Here is a 22394-nt window from a genome sequence, read left to right as displayed (position 1 = left end):
TCCACACATTCTTAAGTGTACAAGTGAATGAATTTTAGTGAATTTACTGAGTTGTTTAACCATCCCCATAAATCAGTTTCGAACATTTATACTACACAGTAAGATCCCTCTGTCTCATTTACAGTTAGTCCCTGTTCATACTCCTAGTTCATACCCTGTCCTATCCTCTCTCTAGATTTTTTTTTTCTGGATATTGGAATCATATAATTTGTTATCTTTTGTGTCTTGCTTTTTTTATTTAGCATTTTTTTGTATGGTTTATTCATATTGTAGTATATGTCAATATTTTGTCCTTTTTAATTGCTGAGTTGTATTTCATTGTATGGATATACCACATTTTATTTATCCATTCATCAGTTGGTAAATATTTGGGGTCAATTCAACTTTTTGGATATTTTATAATTTTAGCTGATATGAGTACACTCTGTAGTCTAAAGCTATTGCTAGACTTGTCCTGTATGTGCAGTTTATCTCCATTCTTCACAGTAGGTCCTGGCTCTGGGCTAGGATTTGATGTGTATTTGACAGGAAACTTGGTGGTGGTGTGCTTTGGCTCCTGCTGGTTCATATTTACTGATTACCATGTATGAGGCTCACATGATTTACTTCTCTCTCCATTGGCTTTTGTGATTTTCTTGCTTTTAATATTTCCCTCCATTATCCAAAAGGTCATATTCCTCTCTTGTTCCTGATACTCTTTAGCTTGGCAAATAACTTCGTTTTGGCCTTAGGTTGCCTATTTGAAGAGTGCTTGGCTTAGGTGAGTTCTCTAGGCCCTTTCAACTTAAAAGTGGTTTGACTTGGTGAACTATCTAGTTTAGGTGAGAACTTAGGCAGGGCAGGAGGGTGTTGTGGCAGGTGTAGTTGAGAAGGGGAAGAAACGGGAGCCCAGGAACCACCAGGAAGCATCTTGGTTTTAAGTCATTAAATTGTGACCAGGCTGTTTACATTTACAGTGTGTTACTCTGTTGTTCATTTAAAGGGGAAATTGGTAAACTTTTCCTAAAAGGACAGATAGTGAATATTTTAGGCTTTGTGAGCCACACTGTCTCTGTTACTCTCAACTCCGCCTTTGTGGCACAAAAGCAGCCATAGACTATTTGTAAAAAAAAAAATGAGTGTGGCTGTATTACAATAAAACTTTAGTCACTCAAAAACAGTCCCAATTAGTAGTTTACCAAGACCTAACATTTTAAAGGATTGTTGTATAAAATTTTGGTGAGGAACAAGCATGCACTTTCACAAGAACCTAATGGGTGTGTCAGATACTAAGTTGCTCACATTAATTTCCAGTCTTTTCTGCTGTTTGTTAGTTTTCATGTAGATATCAAAGAAATAGAGAACTGGAGTATTGCAGCTTAGTCTGAGAAGTTATTCTGTGAGAGAAGTGAATCCAAAGACAGCATAGGGGACAGCAGCTTCAAGAGGAAAGGGAAGAATTATTAATTAGTCCTTGGAACCTGATAAAAAGACAACGAAGAGAACGTAATCTGTCTGGGACTTGAGATCCAATTAGTGTGGGGGAGGTAGTGATGGAGGACGGATGAGGGATATGATGTGACAGCATAGGGGCCTGTTTTAGTAAAAAAAGAACCCAGTGTTTTTGGGGTTTGGACAGATTTTGGTTGGGATCATGGCTTTGCCACTTACATAACGGACTAACTTGAATGGGCTTGGGCAAGTCGTTTTGCTCTTTGAGCTTCAGTTACATTTTTATAAATTGGAGATATTATCACCTCCCTTACAGGTTAAAGTGATGGTTAGAGACCCATGAATGTTTTATGGCTGAACAGTGACTTGCATATAGTAAACCCTGTTATTCACTATCATTTCTTTAATCTTATTTCTGTTTAAAATTGTCATTGATATTTGAAAACTTGGATGCCATATTTAATGGAACCATATTAAAGACATAATCTGTTTGCCTCAGAACGTAAGGTTTGATAGTAATTATATCAGTTGTCATAGGTACAGATGCATATATTCTAAGATGTGTTTTGGTTATTTCTTGTCTCCAAGAGAGATTTTTTCAGACATAATTATTTGAGGGGAACATTTTAAGTAGTTGCTTGGCTTGTGGTTTTAACTTCTTTTGAAATACTTGCTTGGGAAAAACTCTCCAACTTGAGTCACTTACAGGTCTAACTGAGAAGTTAGGAAAATTCTAGTGGTTGCAAGGTTTAACTAGCCCCATCATTATATTGGGAGTTCTATAGGTATACAATTTTGATAACTATTTTTGCCTTTACCATTAACTTTTTATTTTTTATGAAGACTTCATTTGTTTTTTAGAGCAGTTTTAGGTTCCCAGTAAAATTGAGGGAAAGGTACAGAAATTCCTATATCCCCCTCTTCCCATCCACACACACATATAGCCTCCCCCATTATCAATATACACCACCAGAGAGGTACATTTGTTTCAATTGATGAACCTATGCTGACATATCATAATCACTCAAAAGTCCACAATTTACATTAGAGTTCATTCTTAGTGTCCTACATTCTATGGGTGTGACAAATAAATCATAACACATATCTAGCATTATGCTATACAGAGTATTTTCGCTACCCTAAAAATCCTCTGTGCTCTGCTCTTCATCCCTGTCTCCCTCCTGCTCCTCCCCCAATCCCCTGGCAACTGCTTTCTACAGTCTCCATAGTTTTGCCTTTTCCAGAATGTCATATAGTTGGAATCATATAGCATGTAGCCTTTTCAGCTTGGCTTTTTTCACTTGGTAAAATGCACTTAAATTTCTTCCATGCCTTTTCATGGCTCACTTCTTTTTAGTACTAAGTCATATTCCATTGCCTGGATACACCAGTTTATTTATCCATTTACTTACCTCTTGATTGTTGACAATTAAGAATAAAGATGCTAGAAGAATCCATGTGGGGCCGGCCCGGTGGCTCAGGTGGTTGGAGCGCTGTGCTCCTATGTTGAGTTCACCAGTTCGATTCCCACATGGGCCAGTGAGCTGCGTCCTCTACAGCTAAGACTGTAAACAACAGCTCTCCCTGGAGCTGGGCTGTGTGAGTGGCCGGCAGCCGGCAAGAGCTGCCATGAGCTGCTTGCTGTGAGTGGCCGACCGACGACCGACTGCCTCAGCCAGGGGGAGCGCAAGGCTCATAATACCAGCATGGGCCAGGGAGCTGTATCCCACACAACTAGACTGAGAAACAATGGCTTGAACCAGAATATGGGGGTGGGGGAGGCGAAAGAATCTGGGGAAAAAAAGAATCCATGTGCAGGTTTTTGTGTGGACATAAATTTTCAACTCCTTTTATACTAACTTTAAATAAATTAAATGGCATATTGCTAATATTTGCTACTCTGAAATTACAGCATTTCAGATTAATGTAAAGAAATTATTTCCACATTTTGTCTCAGTGACAGTTTTATGCCTTGTTTCTATATCTGCTGTCTAAGGAGTAGGTGCTTTTGCCAAGCTTGCCTGTGACCTTTTCTTTTTGGCCTCAACTTTTGTGTTCCTTTTATTGAGAGAATGTCTGCATTGCCACATTCAGCTGAGGCAGGAATAGCTGACTTTGAAATCATTAGATCATGAAATGCCTATTGCCTCTTAAGTAGACTTTATCCTGCATTCTGTAGGCATTACCTTCTGTTCCCAAAGAGCTTATAGTATGTATAGTAAAATTGCTGTAGCGTGTTAAGTGAATTAAAGTTTTATAGGGAAATTATAATAGATACTTGTTTCACCATTAATTTAAAGAGAAAATGGTATGATACTTTGATATTTTGACCACAAAACGAGTTTGTTTTTTTAAGTAAGTACGCAAAATTCTATATTTTTATCTTATTTTCTGTCTTTGACATACATGGTGTACATTTTTTTACAACATTGAGGTAATGGTATATATGTAATTAATTATAGTTTTGATGATTTTTGTTTAGAAATATTTGCTTTCTAATGTGAAACTCACCAACTATGATAAGAAGTGTGTGTAAAGTGCTTTTGAAATCCATGTGGTAATACTAATTAGGTAAATATTCTCTCTGAATATCTGTCCAATATTCTGCATAATCCAGAGATGTTATTTAAAATAATTCATGGTGTATTTTATGAATTTACCTGATGTATAATCTATTTGGTAATGTTAGTTATATCGGTCACTGTAGGACATTAGTTTCAATTTAATCTTTTCTGTAAGATTGGATGGGCTCTGTGTGTGTGTGTGTGTGTGTGTGTGTGTGTGTGTGTGTGTGTAGAGCGACAAAAGTTTCCCCCTTCCCTCCCAGTTTTTGCATGTGATAAACCATAGCAAATCATTTTTATTCTCTTGGGACTTAAGCCAGACTGTTTTTTGAGAGTTTCCCATCTCTGTACTTTTGGGAGTGCAGAGATGGCTGCATGAAAATAATGGGTTTTCCTCTAACTTTTTAGTTAATATTGAACGTGTTTCTGCTCTTTTAGCTGTGCGGTCAGAGAAGAAACGTCTTAGGAAGCCAAGCAAGTGGCTTCTGGAATATACTGAAGAATATGATCAGATATTTGCTCCTAAGAAAAAACAAAAGAAGGTACAGGAACAGGTGCACAAGGTATGTTCCAACATTTGAACAATCTTTCATTAGCTCTTTTAAGATGCTGCAATTTTGCCTTATCAGATTTTGTATTCATGGGACAATAACTTTTTTAACCGGGATCTTACGTTTTCAGTTTTGCCTCCAGCTTCTGGCTGGAGTAGTACTAGTACTACTTATCATGTACTAGTCATACGGGGGCTGTATAGATGAGTCTGTACTGTGTGTGTGTGTGTGTGTGTGTGTGTGTGTGTGTGTGTGTTTCCCCCTTTGCTTTCAAAGTGTATTTAATGATTTAGAAACATTATGGTAAAATGTTTAGTAAAAAAACAGGACAAAAATATGTTGTATGATCCTAATTTTTAAATAAATGTTATATCTTATTTGCTTTATTTTTAAATTTAGTTTCTTTAAATTGAAGTATTTTTAAGTAAATTAGACATTTTGACCTATCACCTCTAAATAATATGTACCTCTAAAAATAGAACATTTTCCCTTATAACTGATTTTAACATTATATGTAATAAGATCAATTTATCTAATATTCAGATTTCCCCAGTTGTCCCCTAACCTTTACATTTGGTTTATCCAAATCAGGATCCAGTCTAGGACTTAACATTGTATTCTGGTTATTATATTTCTTAAAGAGTTAAATCCAGAAAAGTCCCCTTTTTTCATTACCCTATCTATCTAAGCAATATGAGTGACTCATTTGGATTATCCGCTTTTTAACCCCAGTGTGTGTGTGAATGCTTCCTAACAGGTGTCACTAAGCTTGTTTTTCTGTCCTCCATGTTCCCCCTGTTAACGTGGAAGTTATAAGGAACAATTTGATAGAGTCAAGTCGAACGTTTTTAGCTAGATTACATCATAAGTGATATGTGTCATATTGCATGACATCAGAAGGCATTTATTTAACATCCAGTTGTTTACAGCCACGACTGACTGATTCTTCTCTTTTAAGCTGTTTTGCCCCTTTTGATCAAGAAGCAGTACATGTGTAATTACTTTGGCTCCAAAAGAATGTCCTGTTTCCCATCAGCCATTTCCCTAATGGCTTTTTAAATGATCAATTGAGGTCCTTGTCTATATCAGGAATTGCATTAGGAGTTACAAAATGAAGATTTTCATATTTTTATTATTTTATTTTTATTAGCTGGCAGTCTTGCACATTAACTGAACCCTTTTATTGTCCTGAAATACATGACAGGCAGAATAAGTCCTTGCTTCTATCCCATTTATTTACCAACTTAACATTAGGAGTTCATTATTAGCTGCTTTAATTAGTGACATATTAGGGAATCTTTTTTCTTTCTTTCTCTTTTTTGGATTATCACTATGGCCTTAATGAATTTTTATAGCTTCAATGTATCACAATCAATTGCACTTTTTTCCCTCTTTAAAAAAATTACAGTAAAATATATACAGCAGTCCCCCCAGTTCTGCAGTTTCAATTACCTATGATCAGAAGTTATTAAATAGAAAATTTCAGTAATAAGCAATTCATAAGTTTTAAATTGGGCCCTGTTCTGAGTAGCATAGTGAAATCTCATGCCAGGTCCTGCTCCATCCCTCCTGGGATGTGCAGCATCCTTTTTGTCCAGCATGTCCACGCGGTACATGTGACTCGCCTCTTAGTTACCAGATTGGGTGTCACGGTGTCACAGTGCTTATTGTTCGAGTCACCCTCGTTTTATTTAATAATGACTCCAAAATGCAAGAGCAGTGATGCTGGCAGTTCGGATATGCCAGAGAAGCCTTAAAGTGCTTCCTGTAAGTGAAAAGTTAAAAGGACTCAACTGAATGAGGAAAGAGAAACAATTGTATGCTGAGGTTGCTAAGATCTACAATGAGAACAAATCTATCCATGGAATTGTGAAGACGGAAAAAGAAAATTTGTGTTAGTTTTGCTGTTGCACCTCGTGCAAAAGTTACGGCCATAGTACATGATAAGTGCGTTAAGATGGAAAAGGCACTAAATCTGTGGGCAGAAGACATGAACACAAAATGTGTTCTGATTGATGGCAGCATGTTGCACCAGAAAGCATTGAGTCTATACGAAGACTTCAGCAAAGGATCACTGAAATGACCAAGCCATTAATTACAAGTAAGGGGTGGTTACACTCAGGAATAGGTTTGGCATTTTATCATCTCATATCATCACTTTTAAAGGGTGAGTACAATACAGTGAGATATTTAGAGAGAGAAAGACCACGTTCATATAACTTTCATCACAGTAGATTGTTATAATTATTCTATTTTATTTTTCGTTATTGTTGTTAATCTCTTACTGTGCTTAATTTATAAGTTGAACTTTATAATGGGTATGTATGTGTAGGAAAAAACATAGTATATATAGGATTCGGTACTATTCAGGGTTTCAAGCACCCACTGGGGGTCTTGGAACATATCCCCTGCCTATAAGGGTGACTATTGTATAACATAAAGTTTACAATTTTAACCATTTTAAAGTGTACAATTCTGCGGCTTTAAGTACATTCACATTGGCTTTGCAACCATCACTACCATTCATCATCTTCAGAACTTTTTCATGTTCTCAAACTGAACTACCTATTTTAAAAAACTTCCTATTTACTCATCCCCCCAGCTCCTGGTAAGCACCACCCTATTTTCTGTCTCTGAATTTTACTATTCTAGGTACTTCATATACGTAGAATCATACAAAATTTATTCTTTTTGACTAGCTTATTTCACTTAGTGTAATGTCTTGAGAGTTCATCCCTGATGTAGCATGTGTTGGAATTTCATTTTTTTTTAAGTGCATTATTCTTTTTGATACTCAAATTACAACTTTGGCCTATGGATTCTATTTTTATTTTTTGCTTTTAGGTAAGTTCCCGTTGTGAAGAGGAAAACCTTTTAGCGCGAAGTCGATCTAATGCTCAGAACAAGCAGGTGGATGAGAATTCTTTGATTTCAACCAAAGAAGAGCCTCCAGTTCTTGAAAGGGAGGCTCCGTTTTTGGAAGGACCTTTGGCTCAGTCAGAACTTGGAGGTGGACATGCCGAGTTGCCACAGCTGACCTTGTCTGTGCCTGTGGCTCTGGAAGTCTCTCCACGGCCTGCCCTTGAGTCTGAGGAATTGCTAGTTAAAACACCAGGTAAGATGCGAATGGGGTCTCAGTATGTAAGTGGATATAATTAGAGGAAGCAGGAGATTTTAGTATATTTTGATGGAAAGCCAGTAGTATCTCTGTACAGCACACTACCCACTTTTATCCTGACAGATCCCTAAAGTGCTGGCTAAATGGATGTAGTTACTGACCATAAATTGGTGGTACACTGCTACAGAGACATATTTTCAAAAATTACTCTCCTTACTCCATTGTTCCTGTTCATGAATGTTATCACCCACTGCATGAAGTGACACCCAGTATGACGGGGTTTTTAGGTGGGGCACTGTATAGTATGGAGTAAGCACATGAAACTTACGCTTCACATACAGGCTCCCCCAATCTGTGTTTCTTGGGAAGTTGTTTAACCTCTGAACTTATTTCCTCATGTATAAAATAGAGATCATAATGTAATAATGTGTAATGTAATTTACTTGACATACAGTAAGCAGCTAAGTGTAAATATTCCCTTGAAGTGAATTACCAATTGTCATTCTTTATATACATGTCACCTGGTTGAGAGTTGGATATAAATGTACTGTCTCTAATTCATCTTGTGACTATTCAATATTGTAGTCACCCAAGAAAAATTTTGGCAATGACTTTACCAACGATACCTTGTAATGTTATTCCTTAAAAAAAAAAAAAAAAAAAAAAAAAGTATCCCAATTATGTTTAATCAAGTAAGGCAGAATCAAAAATATGTTAGGCTCTTTTACATAATTCCCTCACCCACCCCCCCACCCCCGCCTTTTTCCTCTTCCGCCTTCCCATTCTAGCCGTTTTTCTCAGTCTAGTTGTGTAGGACACAGCTCCCTGGCCCATGCTGATATTATGAGCGGTGCGCTTCCCCAGTCTGAGGCAGTCGGTCGTCCTTCGCCAGTTGTTGGTTGGCTGCTCACAGCAGCTCTCGCTGGCTGCCAGCCACTCATGGCCACCGGCCGTTCCTGGCATCACATGGTAGCACATGGCAGCCCAGCTCCAGGGAGAGCCGTTGTTCACAGTCTTAGGAGCATGGCAGTCCAACCACCTGAGCCACCGGGCCGGCCCCTTTTATATAATTTTTAAGAGCAATCCTACAAAGTAAATAAATGTCTTTATTTAGGAGGAGGACAAAAATTCTGATCCTGGTTCATTTATACCCAGCATTCAGGCTCTGCTTCACCTCACTTCTCCTTTTGTCCTTACCACAGACGCATTGCTGTAAGGGCAGTTCTGCTCTTTTGCTTTTTCCCTTAGTTCTTTTGTCTTTCTCACAATCAGTCTCTCTCTCTCTCTCTCTCTCTCTCTCTCTCTCTCTCTCTCCCTCTCCCTCTCTCTCACCCTCCCTCCCTCCCTCCCTCTCCCTCCCTCTCTCTCCCTCCCTTTCCCTCTCCCCCCTCCCCCTCTCCCCCTCTCTCCCCCGCCCCCCTCTCTCCCTCTCCCCTTTTTCTCTGTCTCTCTCTCTCACTCACACACACACACACACACACACACACACGAATTTTCACATTAGTTTATGTCTATATTGAGAACTATTTTTTTGTTTTGTTTTATGTTAACCAGTATTTTAGAATGAATGGATTTCTACCCAGTCCCATCTCACGATATAATGAGGAAAACATTAAAAAATATGGTGACTTAGTTTTGCATGGTATATAGATTTTTAAAAATTAGCTTGTGCCCAGTTTCTAAATCATCTAATGAAAAGATACATGCACTTTCAGGAAATTATGAAAGTAAGCGTCAGAGAAAACCAACTAAGAAACTTCTTGAATCAAATGATTTAGACCCTGGATTTATGCCCAAGAAAGGGGATCTTGGCCTTTCTAAAAAGGTATGTTATTTTAGTCAATTCAAATGACAGAATGTCAGCATATACTTGGTCGGTCTGAGAGTTCCTATATTAAGGGCTATTTTGCATTTCTGTGGAGATGTGTATCATTTGGTTTTAGGTTTTCTCTTCAAATGAAAATGAGAAAAAGCTCTTAAGATGGAGTAAAGTTTGTATTATTTATTTTCTGGGCTCAAAACCTCCTCTACCTGATTTCTACTTCACTTCTGTTTCTACAAGCCAGTAACCAGCTCCTTTCCCATTGCCCTGTCTACATAACACCTCAGAAAAGACCCAGCTCATCTATAATCCAGGCAGAAACATTTGAACTTAAGTTTTTGAGTTTGCAAACTTGATTTTCATTAGCCAAGAAAGCATCATTAAATAGTAGATGGAAATAGGAAATAGGAAATGATTTTCTAAATCTGTAATGGAGAACAGTTGGATAGTGGTTCTTTAGGAAAGAACCCTTGTGCCCCTTATTACTTTTTTCTTTTTAAAGATTTTACTGGGGAATTGGAACAGGACTTTATTGGGGAACAGTGTGTACTTCCAGGACTTTTTTTCCAAGTCAAGTTGTTGTCCTTTCAATCTTAGATGTGGAGGGTGCCGTTCAGCTTCAAGTTGTTGTCCTTTCGATCTTAATTGTGGAGGGCACAGCTCAGCTCCAGGTCCAGTTGCCGTTGCTAGTTGCAGGGGGCACAGCCCACCATCCCTTGTGGGAGTCCAACCGGCAACCTTGTGTTTGAGAGGATGCGCTCCAACCAACTGAGCCATCTGGGAGCTCAGCAGCAGCTCAGCTCAAGGTGCCATGTTCAATCTTAGTTGCAGGGGGCGCTGCCCACCATCCCTTTCGGGACTCGAGGAATTGAACTGGCGACCTTGTGGTTGAGAGCCCACTGGCCCGTGTGGGAATCAAACCGGCAGCCTTCGGGGTCAGGAGCGTGGAGCTATAACCACCTGAGCTACTGGGCCGGCCCTCTTGTGCCCCTTACGTGTGAGGAATAACTCCTGGTAAATGTTAGAATTTCAGTTATAGGATGCATAGATTTCCTAGTAGAATTTTTTTTACTTGGAAGAAAAAATGCAGATTGTAATTAAGTCTCAAATAACTTGAGGTTTTTAGACTTCTTTCCTTAGCTATAGCAAACTCCTTTTTTTAAAATCCTACATTGAAGGCTTCTAGTTTTTGTTTTTGTTAGATATTTACCCACTATATTAGCATGTAAATATAAATTTTAATTTATTTGTTTTTATACCTTATTTTAAAAACTGCATTATATCCTATAATTCTTTTTTATTCTTCTCAAAGCAGTTTTATGACACGGACTTTCAATTATTCATCTCCTGCCTTTCGAACTTTCTCTGCAGTTTTTACAACCTTCAATGGCAATCTCATGTCTCCAACTCACCATCCTCTCATGGTACCTTGCACTCTAGTAAGGCTCTGATAATCTCCTTCTGCAGAGCTTTTGCTCCTGGCTTAGTCTTATTCAAATCTTAGCCACTTTGCAAGATTGTTGGAAGAAGTAGATGGAAATGGCCAGGGAAACTGAGATTCAGTTGAATATTTTGAGCATGGAAGTGACATTTACAATCAGATGATAAGTTTAGTAGTATCACACAGGGTGAGTCATGGAAGGCTGTGGCGTTACTGCTAGAGGTGAGGTAATGGCTAATTTCACAGAAAGTAAGAATTCAGGTCAGTTAAGGGAATGATCGCCCCCTACCCCCGTTTCATTGAGATATAATTGACATACATTAGTGAATAATTTGACAGAATAAGATGAATCCTCAAAGGTTTTGAGACTTGATTACTTAAAAACTAGTGTTAATTTGTATAATATAATCTAACTCAGATGTAGTTTTCTAATTTAAAATGTGATTTGTCCTGTTTGAGGGTTAGTTTTTTCCTCAGGAGATAAAAAGCATGTTTTAGTTTATAATACTTAATTTATATAGGGAAATATTTCCCAGAACTCTTTTTTTTTTTTTGAGGTATTATTTACACCAATAAAATGCGTAATCTTAATTGTTCGGTGTGATGGCTCTAGACAGTTGTATATACCATGTGAGTACCACCAAAACTCGGTGTGTGCTCTATATCCATCACCCCTGAAAGTTCTCGTGTGCCCTTTTCATTCAGTTCCCCATTTTCGTCTTTTCCAGAGGTAATGCTTTCTTACTTCTGTCACCGTAGATTAGTTTTGCTTGTTCTTGAATGTCATATATATTGTTTTGTTTTTGTTAATCTGGCTTCTTTTATTCAACAAGTTTTTGAGATACATCCACAGGATGCTAATATTTATTCCCTTTCATTGCTGAGTAGTATTCCAAGTACAGTTTGCTTATTCTTTCTCCTGTTGATGCACATTTGAGTTTCTTCATTTTAGGGCTATTAATCACAAGGCTGGTGGGAATGAATATTCTCTCTTATTGTGGATATTTTCACTTCTCTTGGTGTAAACACTTAGGAGTGGGATGCTGCCTCACGTATGTTTACCTGTTAAAGAAACTGGCGTACAGTTCCCAAAGTGTTTGTACAACTTCACATCCCCACCAGCAGTATATGCACGTTCCAGTCACTGCATGTCTTTACTGGCATTTGGTTTGCCAGGCATTTTAAATTTAGCCATTCTTTTGGGAAGGAAATGATATCTCACTATGGTTTTTATTTGTATTTCCCTAGTGATTATTGATGTTGAGCTCCTTAGTATGTGCCATACCTAGATCTTTGTCAAGTGAGACTGTTCAAGCATACTTGCAGTTTGGATTGGGCTGTTCGTCTTTTTTATAGTTGCTTTTTAGGAGTATGTTTTATATTTGGGATACAATTCTTGTCAAATATATGTACTGTAAATATTTTTTTTCACAGTCTGAGACTCACCTATTGATTTTCTGAGTTCTCTTCTCAGACCTTTTTTAATGTAATATTTTTCTTTTAGGATTAACACTTTTTTTGTTTATTTTAAGAAATCTTTGCCTACCCCATTGACCCAAAGGTGTTCTTCCTGTGTTTTCTTTTAGCCATTTTATTCTGGATTTTATGTACAGGTCTTTGTTCCATCTTCATTTTTTTCAGTTAGAGTTTTGAAGTGACCCCCCCCCCAACATGGATGTCCAATTGTTTTAGCATCATTTGTTAAAAATCTCTGATATCTGTATAACTCTCATTCTCTGTCTCATATTTTTGGTCTCTTTTTAAGGATTAGATAGAATTAATAACTGTTTCACTGTTGAATTTTAGCTTTTTTGGTAGGAAAGGGGGCATTAGATTTGGCACTAGACCAAGGGAAACCAGGATTATTGATGTCTAGAATCAGACTCAAGAGAGAGTGACCTTTTTTTTCTGTTTTAGGATTCAGTCCCACCATCTGACCTGGTCAACTTCACAGTTGAGGTCTTGGTCACTCTGAGGTATATTTTGTCATTAGGTTGAAGCCATGATTCAGTTGCATGTTGGGACTACTCCATGGGCCACCCTGTCTGTAGATGGATCAATCAATGGGTTAGAGAACGAGGGATAAGCTGTTGAGGTAATGGTAAATTAAAGGTGCCCTGGCTTAATGCATAGCCGCACCAGAGTATGTGTAAAGTAAGTTACATATACTTAAAGGGAATCTTAGTCACATCCTCCAAGGCACTTAAACAGTTCTGTTGTCTTTTTCATTCTAAGAAGAGCAGATGGATTTTTATTTATATGGTGTGGTTGTTGGTACTGTTATTTATTTTAACTTACAAAATAAGGTGATGAGGTTAGAAATGAGAATATGTTCTGCATTGTTCTCTGATTGTAGGTTTGGGAACATTGTAATTGTTTTTTGCTCCCCAGCTTTTAGGTGAGTTAATGAACTATATATAAATTGGTTATCTAAATAATATAGATGGTATTTTTCTTTACATTATGCAGGATGTTTCTTTTTAATTTGGGAAAGGAAACAGGACTTTATTGGAGAACAGTGTGTACTACTTCCAGGACTTTTTCCAAGTCAAGTTGTTGTCCTTTCAGTCTTAGTTGTGAGGGCGCAGCTCAGCTCCAGGTCCAGTTTCTGTTGCTAGTTGCCGGGGGCGCAGCCCACCATCCCTTGTGGGAGTCCAACCGGCAACCTGTGGTTGAGAGGACGCGCTCCAACCAACTGAGCCATCCGGCAGCTCAGCTGCAGCTTAGCTCAAGGTGCCCTGTTCAATCTTAGTTGCAGGGGGCGGAGCCCACCATCCCTTGCTCGAGGAGCTGAACTGGCAACCTTGTGGTTGAGAGCCCACTGGCCCATGTGGGAATCGAACCGGCAGCCGAAGGCAGCCTTCGGCGTTAGGAGCATGGAGCTCCAACCACCTGAACCACCGGGGCTGGCCCCTGTCTACTAGTCTTTTGTTCCATTTAACTGGATACTTAACAATTACTCCTTCATTTTATTTGACTTTGTAAGATTCTTATCCACACTGAACACGAGGAAAGTAGTATTCTTACGATTTATTAATGTATATAGTGAGCATTTGGCAATTTACAGCTGTACTTTATCTTGTTTTGACCTCAAACTTTATGAACTTTATAGCAAGAATAGCATCTATTATATTGACTTTTTGTGGCCACTAAATTTTGTTTTATAGTCATGATGAAGAATATTATTCTTGTGTGAGAAGACATTTTCTTGGAATGGAACTAATTCATAAAAGCATTAGTACTAGGGAAATAAAATGTGTTGGGAATTACTCTTGATGTGCTTTGTTTTGAGTTTTAATGTTGCTTCAATTTATGTTAATAAGGAAGACATTCCATGAGTCAGAGTTTTTTAATATTTAGAATTCATCAAGTAAATAAGTCTACATAAAATCTAATGGCCATAAATACAATGTTAAGATAGATTTTAAATACAGGGTGATGGGGAATAGAACTGAGATGAGTGTCTGGGTACATACCCCTTCTTTTTCTCTTCCCACGTTGGTCACAGCTGCATTCTGTATCTGCTTTATATATTGGAAGGGTAAGCTTTTTTTGTTTGTTTGTTTTTGGTTTTTTTTTGTTGTTTAATGAGTATGTGGTGATCATGAGTTTTGGAATATTTAAAAAGAAAAATCTGATGCCTTTCCCATGAAGTTTCTGTTGAACCCTTTACTATTATCATACTATTGATTCTTTTAATTGTCAGAAAACATCCAGGATTCTGTATCTATGGCAATAGACAGTTCAGCTTTTGGCATATAGTACTAAGGGTTTATTTTCTATTTCTTTGTAAACCATGTTACATTTTACTTATTTGTAGTGTTATGAAGCTGGTCGCCTGGAGAATAAAATTACTGAATCATGTGCTGCATCTCATCCTAAAGAGTTTGGTAGAGGTGAGTATTTTTCAGATTTAAAATATGTAACAAAAAAACAAGTGTGAAGCAGCTGTCAGTTAACCAAAGAAGTTTTTACGTATGTAAGCAAGGCCAGTGAGGTTGTAATTTCTAAGACTTGTTTGCCTAAAATGTGCTTCCTAAAACTACACATGGCACTAGAAAATTATATCATCATTTTCAACTTTATGCTGAAATTAGTTAAATGGAATTAGAATTATATTAGATTGAGGAAATGTTAGGAACAATATTGAAGAATCAGCTCCTTACATTTTAGATAATTCTCCAGACTGCATCACTACTTTCTTGGTTTTGATTCAGTTTTGTTTCTGTAGGACAGAAAATAGGGAATCTGAGTTGAGAGGGAAATTATAAATCACCTAAGCCAGTCTTTCATAAAGAGTCTTAGTTTCTTTTATCACATCTGTGACCTTTGGTCAGTGAGCATTTGCTTGAAAAAGAGAACTTATATTTGAGCCTAGTCCATTGTATTTGCTTCTTAAGGGCTTGGAAATCTTTTAGATTAAATTGGAATCTGACCCCTGGAACTTCTGTTTGGTGATCTTGGTTTAACCCACATGAGGAATGGGTGGCCCTTCATTCAGTAATGGATATAATCATAGCTTGAGCATTTGCTCTACCAGATCCTTTGCATAGGACTGTTACCTCTAAGCAGTCTAAAGCATTACAAAGAGTTACGATGTTATCCATATTATCCCTATTTTATAGAAGAAATATATGAACATGAAAGAGGTAGCAGTATTGGGGAACTAAATCCAGACTTGATCAAATTCTTTGCCACACTACTGTTTTGTTATCTACCCCAGATTTTCTCCATGCCAGTTCTTTCTACCACTTTAATTATTTGTCTGCCAATATCAATTGTTGATTACTGTCATTCCTGAGATATTAGCCCAAATTTTGGCCCACTGCATCAGTTGTGATCTGTCAGCAAAGGGTATCATGGTATGATTATATTTCATGTGGCCTTAGATGCACACTTCTTCAAATGTAACTTATGATTATTAAGTTTTTTAGCAAGTAAATCTAGCAATATGTTAGCTTATTTTAACCTTGTGCACGATTGTAATTCCTTAGGTTCATCAACTTGCTTGTTTGCTTTAAGAAAAAAGCTTTCAAAATAGTAACAGCTATTTTCCTATCCCTTGTACTTCAGTTTTTTGTAAAACCTACACCCTGCACTTTATCCTTGGTATATTTCATCTAAATATTTTGGCTTGTGAGAACTTTGAACCTTTATTCTGCCATTGTATTAACTCTTCCTTTAGTCATAGGCTATCAGCAGCTTTGATAGCAGACCTTCTCCATCAGACAGTCCAAAAGAGCACTAAGGCAGTTTTTTAAAGTCCAGTCTTCATCTTGACACCTAGCCTCATTTTCTTGGAACATTTTATGAAATATCTCTTTAGATTCCTCTTCATATTTCTATAAGAAAGAGTTGAAATATGTATATAGAAAATGAGAGACTGGAATTTCATTTTCTAAATATGCCAGATTTGACCATGCATTCATTTTATATTGGATGTTCAAGGTTATAGTAATACCTCATGAATATTCTTTAAGCCACTAAGTGTATTGGGGGGGGGGGGTCGGTCTTTTTCCCTTTCATCTAAGCCAAATCTTATATATTTCAACTCTGCATCTTAATCCTAAAATCATATAGTTATATAATTTACTGTCTTTAATTTCGTAGCTCAGGTTTTAGTATCTTTGTCTAACTAGTAAATGCATTTTTCTCCCCATCTATAGTATATTAAAGTCCTTTGAGGAACTGGGAAGTCTTTCATTTCAACCATGTAAAATGAAATTGCTTTAATAACCTACCTATACATTTACTATTTAATCTGTATGAGGCAAAACTTGAACATATGTAGCTATTTCCCCAACTAGTTATATAGTCATGGGTAAGTCTCTTTTCTTCTCTGCCTGTTTTCCTCATCTACAAAGTTGGAGAATTAAATGAGTCTTAAGGTTGGTTTTTACTCTAATATTCTATGAGAATCCTTTAGTTAAGGATAGGAGTTCTTGGACATGGATGTGATTAGACAGTAGATAACATCTGTTTTCCTGTCATAGGCACTACCAGGATATTTGATAAACCAAGGAAGCGAAAACGACAGAGGCATGCTACAGCCAAGGTGTATTGTAAAAAAGTGAGAAATGAAGATTCATCAAAAGAAACTCTAGGCTCAGAGGTATTACTCAGTTCCTCATCTTTTGACCTCCCAAAGCGAAGCTGCTTTTCACAGTAGAGGCCACATCCCTCTTTCCCTCGAGTTTATTTAAGAATAGTAGTCTGCTGAAATGGCTAATGGCTATAAGGAATCCTGGAGAAAAAGGAGAACCTGAACCTAGTAAAAAGGCACATAAGGGTTCTGTGGATATGACCTTTTTAAAAGATCACATCCTATGTTCTAAGTATCAGATGAAATATATAACTGTTTCATCATGAAAGTAAACTTTTTCTAAAAACCAGAGAGCACAGTATCAAGTAACCATATGATCCAAATGAACTTGGAGATTGTCCTTTGAAAAAGTTGAGACTGCTGCACTTAGGGGGAACGCTCATTTGCTTATTTCTTGCTTAATTGTAGAATAATGTGTGTAAACATCGGCTTTTAGGAAAAAGGATAGTTTTAAAACCATTTCCTTGCAGAGCATCAGTGTAGTCATTGATGCTATCTTTGGCTTTTCCAACTCAGGTTAAAAGAGAATTAGAACAAGTCAGGCCAGCATCACACATTATAATAAAAAGAGTGTTTCTTTCCAGGACAATTTGAATAGAATGCCCAAGGAGGGCATTATTTAGGAAACACTGATCTTGGAAGGACAAATAAGTAATCAAATAAACTTAAGAATGTTTTCTCTCCCTTAGTGAAACCTTAAAATGGAACAGCTCAAAAAGTTCCAGTGGAACAGCCTCAGAGCAGTTAGTGGCAGGGCATGAGGCGCCCACTACCCGCCCAATCACAGCAGGGTTAGAACTAACATTGCATGCAGTCCGCCCGCGTGATTGGCTGAACATCTGTAAGTGCTTAATGGCTAGACAAATAGCAGCCCAGAGGGAGGGGGTCAGATGGAGGAGACATCAATAATGCAGATGTGGGACATTATTTTTTCTCTGCAAGGGAGAGCTGATGACACACAGGACAGCTTCAAGCCCTAAGGAGACGGTTGAAGATGGTGTAGAAAATGACCACGGGATGCCTGCATCTAAAAAACTGCAGGGTGAACGAGGTGGAGGAGCTGCACTCAAGGAGAATGTTTGTCAGGTAGAAAATGTTGCCATTTGCATTTTGATTGCTTGCTTTTAAGAGAAGCTCTCTCCATTTTTTAATGGCCCAGTCATGGTTATGTTAATTTTTTGGATGATTGCAGTGGAGTTACTTCTCTTTCCCCACAAAAAGAGGAAGAGAAATATTTAGTGCTGGTGAACCATTTGCCCTTGTTGCCCACGAGTAGATGTCAGATGTCCTGAATTAGGTCTGAGATGGGAAAAGTGAATCTGTGCTTGTTCAAAGATCCTTTTCCTATACTTGGCATGGGGGAGAATCTTTGGGTTTCACAGGAATTTTTTGCTTTGAGATAGATTTATTTATTTACTTACTTAAAAGTAATGACTTTAGAGAACCTACTGCCTGTATTTTTCTCTTTATTTAGCAAATGCTTATACAGTGTTTACTGTGTGTCAAGCACTGTTCCAGTCACTTTATAAATATTACATCATATTCATCATAAAAATCTCTTGAGGTAGATTACCATTATTATCTTTATTTTACAGATGAAGAAACAGGCACAGAGATGTTAAATAGCAAAGCCAGGATTTAAACCCAGGCAATCAGGGTTTAGAATCTTAACCAAACCACTATGCTGTATTGCCTGTCTGTGAAATGGGATTCCACTTTATTGTTAAAGAGCCATTATTTGACTTGGGAGTAGAGTCAATTAAATGGATGATTTGGTTATGTTCTCTTTTTATGGTCTCGATTTACCTTTGTAAATTCTTAAAAATCTACCATATAAAATGTTGAAGATATTAAGTTTTTGTTTTTTTCTAATTGAAACAGCTGAAAATAAATTCTCCCCCGCTCCCTCCGCTCCAGTTTAAGCTGTTGTTTCCCAGTCTAGTTGTGTAGGACCCAGCTCCCTGGCCCATGTTGGTATTATGAGCCTTGCGCCACCCCCACCCCCACCCCCACCCCCACCCCCACCCGCCGTTTGAGGCAGTCGGTTGCCGGTTGCCAGTCATTGGTCGGCCATTCACAGCAGCTCTCACTGGCTGCCGGCCACCGACCTTCTGGCAGCACATGGTAGCCCATGGCAACACACAGCAGCATTCAGCGGCCCAGGGCAGCTCACACTGACCTCTGACTGCTCACAACAGCCCAGCTCCAGGGAGAGCTGTTGTTCACAATCTTAGCAGTGGAGGGCGCAGCTCACTGGCCCATATGGGAATCGAACCAGCAACCATACGTAGCGTTAGGAGCACGGCGCTCCAACCACCTGAGCCACTGGGCCGGCCCACTAAAAATAAATTTAATCCAAATCCAGAATATGTTGTTATGGCCAATATAATTTCAATTCAGTTTCTTTGTCTATGCATTTTCACTATTATGTACAAATTGTGTGTGTGTATATCAAAGGACTGTTGGGGCAGGCGGTTAGTTCAGTTGGTTAGAGTGCGGTGCTCTTAACAGCAAGGTTGTTGGTTTGATCCCCACATGGGCCACTGTGAGCTGTGCCCTCCACAACTAGATTGAAACAACTACTTGGCTTGGAGCTGATGGGTCCTGGAAAAACACACTTAAAAAACATAAATAAAAGTTAAAAAGAAAAAAAAAAGGACTGTTATGCACCAAAGATTATCCGCAAAAAATGATTAAAAGTGTGGTAATTCAGTTAGTGGTCTTGGCTTGTATAGATCAACCTTTATTGAAATTTGTTGTCCTTGTACAATTTATGAATAGTGCCTCTTTTCACTCTCAAGTATCCCAGTTTGAGGATGGTCATCTCAATTAAAGGGTTAATTTCATTTGGTTAATTTGAAAAATGCATTCTTCAGTATATACTGTAATTGAAGATTTTCTGTTTCAGTGATGAAGATGATTTGTATTGTACATTAAAGCTAATGTCACTGGCACTCTCGATATACAAAACAAAATATATAACACTTACGGCATTTGTCAATTTTTATGTATGACTAGTGGATAATGGGAGAGCCAAACATGTTAGACTAGCTCAGACGACAGGTTGATTAAGATCTTGGGGTCCCCGTTTTAATCTCTGGTTACCTCTGGCCTTTTTTGTGCAAAGGTCTATTCGGTTATTTAAACTTTTTTTTTTTTTTAAGATTTTTTTATTGGGGAAGGAGAACAGGACTTTATTGGGGAACAGTGTGTACTTCCAGGACTTTTTTTTTCCCCAAGTCAAGTTGTTGTCCTTTCAATCTTAGTTCAGCTTCAAGTTGTTGTCCTTTCAGTCTCAGTTGTGAGGGCGCAGCTCAGCTCCAGGTCCAGTTGCCGTTGTTAGTTGCAGGGGGCGCAGCCCACCATCCCTTGCGGGAGTCCAACCGCAACCTTGTGGTTGAGAGGACGCGCTCCAACCAACTGAGCCATCTGGGAGCTCAGTGGCAGCTCAGCTCAAGGTGCCATGTTCAATCTTTAGTTGCAGGGGGCGGGGGGTGGGGGCCCACCATCCCTTGCAGGATTCGAGGACTCGAACTGGCAACCTTGTGGGAATCGAACCAGCAGCCTTCGGAGTTAGGAGCACAGAGCTCTAACTGCCTGAGCCACCCGGCCGGCCCCCGTTTATTTAAACTTTGATGTTAAGTGGCCAAGACCTGTGCTATTTGTTTGGGTTCCTGAAGATACTAGATCTGCCTAGCCACCTTTCCTCTTCCTTGTCTTACAGAAAAAGACTTTTGTTTTTCCTTTCATTTTTAATATTTTTCTGCTAATCCCTATGGGGAAACAAGTCAGGATATTAGAGGGGTGAAAACTAACAAATGTTGGGGATTTTCAGAATTTTCATTAAGTCTCACACTGTTTTCAAAGCAACAAATGTAGACCCTTATTCCTAAGGCCCTTTTAGTGACACCCTGTATTAGACGAGATCATCTCAGAAAGATGATCTGAGATGGTTCGTATCTCAAGGATTGTTCAAACCTTGATTGGAGCCCTTTGAGAACAGTTACGACCCAAGGCCGGCTAGCCAGTATCTCTTGCTTGAACCGCTGCAATAGTCTTCTTTGCTTCTTTTCTCACCTTTCTACTCTTACACTCATTTTCCAGGTAGTATTCAGAGGGATCTGTCTTTCAAATGAATACCCATAATGAGACCTTTTGCCTTTTTTGTACTGCATCTTCTGCTTCTAACCATTGTTCACTTGAGTCCAGTGACACTGGTTTTCCTTGTGATTCTCAGACATGCCGTGGATTTTTCTGCCTTTGAAGTTAACTTTCTGTACTTGCTGCCTTCCTGGTCCTTCCTTCATGTTACACGGCTGATTTGTCATTCAGAGCCAGTCTGAGAGTCCATTCCTAATAACCCAATCCAAAGTATCTATTTGAATTCTCTGCGTAATGCTTATCATTGTTTGTTTAAGTTTTTACTTGTATTTTGTATCCTGAGAATATAAGAACCATGAGAGCCAGTGACCTCGTGGTGCCTGGCATTAGGAGGTAATAATTAAATACGGGCTGAATGACTGGTGGATATCTTGTATCTAGCAAACCTGCTCGTTAATCTGTGCCTTCATGAGGGCCTTCTGGGGATTTTTACAAATCGTTTTTTCTTTTCTTTTCTTAACAGAACTGTGAGAAACTGGGTGAGCTGCTGTTATGTGAGGCTCAGTGCTGTGGGGCTTTCCACCTGGAGTGCCTTGGATTAACTGAGATGCCCAGAGGAAAATTTATCTGCAATGAATGTCGCACAGGTAAAGTGAGATACAGAAGAATCTTCTTCCAAAGAAGGTTTGAGTGTTAAATTCTTTGGGGGAAAGAAACATTTATAGGAGGCACTGTTTTGTTGCAATACTGGGCTAGTTGCTACAGACAGAGATAGGTGCTGTGTGGTCTTTGCCCTCAGAAAAGCACACCACATAAACAGTGAATGTCCAGTGCAGCATAATGTAGTGCAAAAAGTGTTATAATGGAGACACATCTAAAGTGGTATGTGAAGAAAGATGAGCCAATGCCACAGAGGTAGATAGCTGAGTTTGGCTTTAAGAGAGAAATGAAAAATTGGTGTGGAGATGGGAAGGACAGAACGTCCTGTAATAAAAGTATAGGCTACTGGGGAATAGGAAGCATAGATCAGTGTATTTACAGTTTAAGGTATTTTAGAGAAGAGCCACTGGTTAGTGACAAGAAAGGCTTCTGGGTTACGGGTGATGGTTTATATTTCTTGATGTGAGTCGTGATTAGATAAGTGTGTTTACTTCATGATTATTCGTGAATCATACACTTAGGATGTATACCTTTTCGTGTATATATCAGATGTCAGTAAAACTGTTTACCAAAAAATGAAAGTGATATTTTGGGAGAGTTATA

General features: G+C 38.4%; 1 protein-coding gene across 7 annotated transcripts in view; it reads left to right on the top strand.

Annotated features, from left to right (window-relative positions):
• NSD1 (nuclear receptor binding SET domain protein 1) overlaps nucleotides 1–22394 on the top strand; it is a 164757-nt gene that overhangs the window by 101449 nt on the left and 40914 nt on the right. For all 7 annotated transcript variants that reach the window (XM_033095854.1, XM_033095857.1, XM_033095853.1 and 4 more), the window contains 7 exons: nucleotides 4434–4558; nucleotides 7391–7661; nucleotides 9380–9489; nucleotides 14748–14823; nucleotides 16921–17039; nucleotides 17973–18116; nucleotides 21655–21778. In XM_033095854.1, the coding sequence (XP_032951745.1) occupies nucleotides 4434–4558; nucleotides 7391–7661; nucleotides 9380–9489; nucleotides 14748–14823; nucleotides 16921–17039; nucleotides 17973–18116; nucleotides 21655–21778 (969 nt within the window). The remainder of the gene's footprint in view (nucleotides 1–4433; nucleotides 4559–7390; nucleotides 7662–9379; nucleotides 9490–14747; nucleotides 14824–16920; nucleotides 17040–17972; nucleotides 18117–21654; nucleotides 21779–22394) is intronic.

This window comes from Rhinolophus ferrumequinum, chromosome 24 (assembly GCF_004115265.2).
Source record: "Rhinolophus ferrumequinum isolate MPI-CBG mRhiFer1 chromosome 24, mRhiFer1_v1.p, whole genome shotgun sequence".
In the NCBI taxonomy this organism is placed as follows: Eukaryota; Metazoa; Chordata; class Mammalia; order Chiroptera; family Rhinolophidae; genus Rhinolophus; species Rhinolophus ferrumequinum.
The sequence above is the reverse complement of the archived record's forward strand: the minus strand, read 5'-3'. Positions and strand labels throughout refer to the sequence as shown.